Source organism: Sander lucioperca, chromosome 6 (assembly GCF_008315115.2).
Source record: "Sander lucioperca isolate FBNREF2018 chromosome 6, SLUC_FBN_1.2, whole genome shotgun sequence".
Classification (NCBI taxonomy): domain Eukaryota; kingdom Metazoa; phylum Chordata; class Actinopteri; order Perciformes; family Percidae; genus Sander; species Sander lucioperca.
This window is the reverse complement of record NC_050178.1, coordinates 37,689,727-37,697,226: the sequence shown is the minus strand read 5'-3', so window position 1 is coordinate 37,697,226 and position 7,500 is coordinate 37,689,727. Positions and strand designations below refer to the sequence as shown.

Below are 7,500 nucleotides of genomic sequence, written 5' to 3'. Positions count from 1 at the left end.
TAAAAACACCCAAATTCAATGAAAGTAGTGAACTGATCATTTATTTAACTTGTGAAGAGCGTCCTACAGAATCATCCACGTTATTTTGTTTTAAAATTTGGTTGAAAGAAACCCAAATTTCACATCTTTATTTCTACCGATGATTTGGCCGACTGCTCCTCTGGCTTTGAATTCCACCGTGAAGTTATGTTAGTTAAGTTAGGGTTATTTCTTAAGGGATAGTCTTTAATTTCCTGCTCTTTGTGCATTGAGATGATATGGATCAGATGTTGCAGATAGAGGTGAATTACTACTAAAGGAAGATAGTTTTGAGAGGTTTTTTTGGGTCTTTATCGTCACTGTCACAGGTACAACAAAATTTAAATTGCTCTCCAGTCAGTGCATCATTCATTGAGTCTATACAAATATAATGTAAGTGCTAGTGTTACTTAAAAAAGAATACATAGAAACATATAGCAGCATTAGCAGCATACATAAACACACCCAGTCATTGCATTAAAAGAGTATGAACACCCTGCAGACATGCATACTTTGTCATTGCATTGATCTATTTCACATTAGCTTCCATATTGCACATTATTTTTGCAGCATTGAGGGTGGTTATTGCAGAAGGATAAAAACTGTGTTTGAGTCTATTAGTCCTTGCGTTAATTCATCTCTACTGTCTGCCTGAAGGCAACAGGTCAAACGGAGTGACCGGGATGGACATTTAGCACAACTACAGGATAACACCATCAGACTATATAGAGACATTTAACACAACTTTGGTTGCCTTTTGGTCGCTATTTGGTCGCTTTTTGGTCGCTATTTGGTCACTTTGTGGTCGCCTTTTGGTCGCTATTTGGTCACTTTGTGGTCGCCTTTTGGTCGCTTTTTGGCCGCCTTTTGGTTGCTTTTTGGTCGCCTTTTGGTCGCCTTTTGCTTGATTTTTGGTCGCCTTTTGGTCGCTTTTTGGTTCTCTTTTGGTTGCTATTTGGTCACTTTGTGGTCACCTTTTGGTTGCTATTTGGTCACTTTGTGGTCACCTTTTGGTCGCCTTTTGCTTGATTTTTGGTCGCCTTTTGGTCGCTTTTTGCTTGATTTTTGGTCACCTTTTGGTCGCCTTTTGCTTGATTTTTGGTCGCCTTTTGGTCGTTTTTTGGTCGCCTTTTGGTTGCTATTTGGTCACTTTGTGGTCGCCTTTTGCTTGATTTTTGGTTGCTCTTTGGTCGCCTTTTGGTCGCTTTGTGGTCTCCTTTTGGTTGCTATTTGGTCACTTTGTGGTCACCTTTTGGTTGATTTTTGGTCGCCTTTTGGTCGCTTTGTGGTCTCCTTTTCGTTGCTATTTGGCCGCTTTTTCGTTGCTTTTTGGTCGCCTTTTGGTCGCCTTTTTCGTCACTCCCTGTGATAAGTTCAAGGTTGTAAGTTTTATTTTGTCACCATGCGACTGTTTTTATTGAATCCTGACTGAGTTTCTGATCCTTCCTCCTCCTCTCCTTGGTTTAATCTTGCTCACGTTGAACCTTTCTCTTTGTGTCTCTCAGGTTCTGTGGCACCTCGACATCTTCAGACGCAGTTTCCGCCAGCTGACCAATCATAAGTGCATGGAGGACTCGTGCATTTTCTGCGCTCTGAAGGTGAGAATCGGTCCGATATGTGAAGCTGATCCTGGACCGGCTTCCTGTTTCTAACGGTGGGCGTCTTTCTGTGTCTGTGTCTTCAGAGCATCTTCGCCCAGTTTCAGTACAGCAGCGAGAGAGTTCTGCCGTCGGACGCTCTGCGCAGCGCGCTCGCCAAAACCTTCCAGGACGAGCAGAGGTTTCAGCTCGGCATCATGGATGACGCTGCAGAGTGCTTCGTAAGAAAAGACACACATATACACGCACGCAGACACACACGCAGACAGACACACACACGCAGACACAGACACATGCACACAGACACGCAGACACACATATACACACACGAGCAGACACACACATGCACAGACAGATGCACACACATATACACACAGACACATCCACGCAGATGCAGACACATACGCAGACGCCTGCATGCACGCAGACACACACACACACACACACACACACACACACACACACACACACGTGCAGACACACACGCAGACACACGTACACACACACACACAGACACATGCACGCAGACACGCACGCACACAGGCAGACAGACACAGAAACACACACACACACATATATATACACGCATATGCAGACACACACACACACACACACACACACAGAGACACACATATACACACACAGAGACACACATATACACACACACGCAGACATACACTCATGTAGACGCATACGCAGACACACAGACACATCCACACAGACACACATACACACACATGCAGACACACACACGCACACACACACACACACACACACACACACACACACACACACACACACACACACGCACACAGAGTCACAGACAGACCCACACGCTCTATTTGGTGGTGTTAACTGGTAATTGTCGCGTTAATTTGGACGGCTCTAGTGAAAACAGAGTTGCGCGAGGTATTCAGAGGACACGGTGACTGTGTGTGTGGTCACCAGATGATTGTTTCTGTTTCTGCAGGAAAACATCTTGATGAGGATTCACTTCCACATCGCAGACGAGACCAAAGAAGACATCTGCACGGCCAGACACTGCATCCCGCACCAGAAGTTCGCCATGACGCTCTTCGAGCAGGTGAGCCTTAACGCCGGGAACACACCGCACGCCAGTAACCACAAAGAGCTATTTTCAATTCATTAATTGTGTCTCATTTCCAAAGTTATGTAACCGCTGTTCCAACAGTGGAAAGTTTACACACATTAGTCAACTATGACTGTAACGTGAAGGCTGCTTTTTTCTGTATTGCCATCTTTACTAGTTAAGCTACCGACTGAGAAAACATCATTTAATTCACCGTGTCGCTCAAATCTCAAAGAATCAAAGAAATGCATCTCAAAGCAACCTTTTAAAGCAGCCATATTCTGCTCATTTTCAGGTTCATAATTGTATTTTAAGGTTGTACCAGAATAGGTTTACATGGTTTAATTTTCTAAAAACACCATATTTTTGTTGTACTGCAGTGCTCTCTCTCACTGCTGCAGATCCTCTTTTCAGCTGGTCTCTGTTTTAGCTACAGAGTGAGACCTCTTTTCTTCTTCTTCTTCTTCTGTACTATCTTTGATTGCACTGCACATGCCCAGTAGCTCAGATGTAGATCATGTCAGCTAGCTAGCTCCATAGACAGTAAAAGAAAGGCTGTTTCTACAACTTTGGTCAGTTACAAGGCAGGATTAGCTGGGAGACTTCTAAATGAGGGCGCACATGGAAGTAGTTCTTTTGTAGATTATGGTGAACTTGTGTGTGTTGTAGCAGTGCTTTGCTATTGAGAACGAGGTAGCATGCTAACGCTACGAGCTAATGGTTGCGGTTAGCCTGCTCGTTTTTGACCAGCTCACCCAGAGACTGAAGGCAGGACACATTCAGAAACCGTATCTCACTCTAAACAGCATGGATGGATTTTTATCAAAGTTTGTATGAGTGTGGAAGCACCAGAGACACAACATAACACCCCAAATCCCAGAAAAAGTGATTTTTTTCATAATATGGGCACTTTAACACTCGTCGACCATGATGCAACTTTTTGTTTTTTTCTGGGTTTTCGACACGTTTGCAAAGTCAAAGTATCTTTATTAGGGAGGAGAAATTAGTTTTGGACACACAACAAGCACAGGGTTAAAACAATTAAAAGACAAATGTACAGTAAACATTTGGGCTTCTCAAAGAGCTATGCAAATTGCAAATTACCTTTTTTTTTTTTGGAAGTTTCTGTCAATATTTTTCTGCGCTCTTTTTGACCTTTTTTTCAACGTTCTTCCATTCATTTTTCTGTACATGCTATAAAGTTGAATCAAACGCCCAAATTCAATGAAAGTAGTGAACTGATCATTCATTTAACTTGTGAAGAGCGTTGTAGGGAACCATCCCATTATTTTGTTTTAAAATTTGGTTGAAAGAAACCCAAATTTCTGATATACAAACTTTTTAAAAATGGGTCAGATTAGACCGGCACGGTTAAGGTGGAATGTTTTCTTGTATCTTACTCAATGCATGAGTTGCCGTTGTGAATCAATCAAAACACCTTAAATGTCAACATGACAACTTTGTTTTTATCATATTATATTCCGTGATTATCGGGTCTTCAAGCTCTTAAAATAATATGAATTTTAACCGGATTATGTCATCTAAGAGTATTCGATTTCCTCACGTGGAGAAGTAGCAGAGCGGCGTTCGGATGCGATCCAGCAGCACCACACGCCTGGCCGTCAGAACTCCTTTTGTCAAATTTTGTGTTGTTGAAACAGAAACGTGTTTATGTGTGTGTGTGTGTGTGTGTGTGTGTGTGTGTGTCAGTGTGTGTGCAGCAGCTGTGGAGCGTCCTCAGATCCGCTGCCCTTCATTCAGATGGTCCACTACATCTCCACCACCTCGCTGTGGTAAGTGTGTGTGTGTGCGCGTCTGCGTGTGTGTGTGTGTGTGCACGCGCGTGTGCGTGTGTGTATGTGTGTGTGCGCGTCTGCGTGTGTGTGTGTGTGTGTGTGTGTGTGTGTGTCTCTGTGTGTGTCTCTCCGTGTGTGTCTGTCTGTCTGTGTGTGTGTGTGTGTGTGTGTGTGTTTGTGTCTGTGTGTGTGTGTGTCTGTCTGTGTGTGTGTGTGTGTGTGTGTCTCTCCGTGTGTGTGTGTGTCTGTCTGTCTGTGTGTGTGTGTGTCTCCGTGTGTGTGTGCGTGCATGTGTCTGTGTGTGTGTGTGTGTGTGTGTGTGTGTGTGTGTGTGTGTGTGTGTCTGTGTGTGCGTCTGCGTGCGTGTGTGAGTGTGTGTGCGTGTGCATGTGTGTATGTGTGTGTGCGCGTCTGCGTGTGTGCACGCGCGTGCGTGTCTCTCCGTGTGTGTGCACGTCTGCGTGTGTGTCTGTGTGGACGCGTTTGTGTGTGTGTGTGTGTGTGTGTCTCTGTGTGCGTGCATGTGTGTCTGCATGCATGTGTCGGTGTGTCTGCGAGTGTGTGTGTGTGTGTCTGTGTGTGTGTGTGTGTGTGTGTGTGTCTGCGTGCGTGCGTGTGTGTGTGTGTGTGTGTGTCTCTGTGTGCGTGCATGTGTGTCTGCGTGCATGTGTCGGTGTGTCTGCGAGTGTGTGTGTGTGTGTGTGTGTGTGCACGTCTGCGTGTGTGTCTGTGTGGACGCGTTTGTGTGTGTGTGTGTGTGTGCGTGTGCGCGCGCGCTCTCCTCTCAGAAGAGGTAAGTTGAGGCCCTACACAGTCTCCTGTCGCTAGGTTACACTTCAGGATCACCTAGACAACCGACTAATCACTGTGTGCACTCACTCAGGTGCTTCATGTTTTAATTGCTCCTGTACAGTTTCTATTTTTACGTCTCTCTTCTTCTTTCTGTTGTCTACGCATCTCATTATCTTATGTTATGATATGGATCGCTGTGAGTCAGGAGAACGCTGCTCCCTGTGAGAACTATCATCTCGACAACTTTCATTCAAGCTTTACGATTGAAACTACGACCAAAAGCACCTTTTTTAATACTTGAATCTCGGTGGATCTTTTTGTCTGTGCTCCAAATGTAGAAAGAAATAAAAACAAGGTCTCAACTATGACAATTACATCAAAGTCAAAGTATCTTTATTAGTCTCCCTAAGGAGAAACTTGTTTTGGACACTGTGAGAAATTGCTGCAAGAGTTACAACACAGACACACAACAAGCACAGGGTTAAAACAATTAAAAGACAAATGTACAGTAAACATTTAGGCTTCTCAAATAGCTGTGCAAATTGCAAATTACCATTTTCTATACTTGTGCATAAGAGCCATCCTTTCTACATTCTTCTGTTTTCCCATACATGCCTTACAAACACTCGTTCCTACTTCCATAAGCATCCATGCATTCAGTCATAAATAAACATTAATTTATCCATTCATAAATATCCATACATTCAGTTATAAATATGGGTTCATTCCTCCATTCATATCCATACATACATTCAGTCACAGATATACATTAATGAATTCCTAGTCATACGTTCATCGCTGCTCAATAATGAGCTTGACTGAAAGAGGAACAAATGAGTGCTTATGCATGCTTCCTCCTCTTCCTCCTCTTCCTCCCCCCCAGTAACCAGGCAGTGAAGATGTTGGAGTCGAGGGAGAAGGCGACTCCCAGCATGTTTGGCGAGCTGCTGCGAAACGCCAGTATGGGAGACCTGCGCAGCTGTCCCGTAAGTATTGTCCTGTATCACTGACAGGGTTGGGCATCGCTCAGATATATTCTATACCGGTACCAACACCGGCACTTATAAAACGGTTCCTAAACAAGATTATTTTTTGGGCATTCTTAGGCCGGTTACACACTGGCTGCGTGGCGTGAGCGTGTCAGCTGCGTGGCGTGTCCGTTTATATTTCGGCTCCCGTGGTAACAGGTTAGAGTTTACACACTGCCTGCCTGCTAGAAATAGAGCCGACGCCTATTTTTCACGCGAGACGCGAGCGTGTTGGAAGCGTTTCCAGGCAACATAGAATAGGAAAATATGTTTATATGTCATTTAGACACGAATACATATTAATAAATGACGTCTTGATGTTTGAAAGTCTCAAGGTTTTGACATCAGTGTAGATATAAATGTAATACAAAATTTCAGAGAAAAGATTTTCAAATATTGCACCTGTCATACAGAACGAAATATTCTGTAACATATTTTTCAGTCAATACTGCCGACGTTGTCTTGCTTTAATCATATCAGTAGGCTATATATTTATGTTTAACAACTCTCTCCCCATACGTGGAACAAGGGTGATCCAAATCATGTGACTTGTTTTTATGTTGAAACTGGACACTTACAAGTCTACACTTTGAGTTTGCAACGATATAGGCTCTTTACAGCTACACTAAGTTGTTATAAACAGACCACTTACCCATTTGTCAGAGTTTGAATGTGTCGGCGCTACGTCCCGAGATCAGCCCTCCCTGTACCTAGCAGCAGGAGCAGCGCCGCGTCAGACACGCTTCTGGTGTGTAGGACACAGAAAAATCCACGCAGCTGAGACGCAACAGAAACGCCACGCTCGCGCGACGCATCCAGTGTGTAACCGGCCTTGGGGGGGGGGGGAGACATGCAGCAAAGGGGCCGGGCACGCTGCGTCGAGGAGTAAACCTCTATATATGGGCGCCCTTCTATATCAGTTTTATCAAACAAAAATGAAATAATAACCTTATGCACATACACACATAGCCACACACACACACACACACACACACACACACACACACACACAGCGACACACGCCCCTTACCCTAACCTTAACCCTTACCCTCACCATAACCTAATTCTAACCCTAATCCTAAAACCAAGTCTTAACCCTCAAACAGACCTTTAACCTTGTGGGGTCCAGCATTTTGGGCCACACAAAGCTGTGCAGACCCCACGAATATAGTAAAACA

General features: G+C 44.2%; 1 protein-coding gene across 6 annotated transcripts in view; it reads left to right on the top strand.

Annotated features, from left to right (window-relative positions):
- Positions 1 to 7,500, top strand: part of usp54a (ubiquitin specific peptidase 54a) — a 91,233-nt gene that overhangs the window by 40,368 nt on the left and 43,365 nt on the right. For all 6 annotated transcript variants that reach the window (XM_031303643.2, XM_036001895.1, XM_031303642.2 and 3 more), the window contains 5 exons: positions 1,524 to 1,616; positions 1,703 to 1,837; positions 2,587 to 2,700; positions 4,417 to 4,499; positions 6,178 to 6,280. In XM_031303643.2, the coding sequence (XP_031159503.1) occupies positions 1,524 to 1,616; positions 1,703 to 1,837; positions 2,587 to 2,700; positions 4,417 to 4,499; positions 6,178 to 6,280 (528 nt within the window). The remainder of the gene's footprint in view (positions 1 to 1,523; positions 1,617 to 1,702; positions 1,838 to 2,586; positions 2,701 to 4,416; positions 4,500 to 6,177; positions 6,281 to 7,500) is intronic.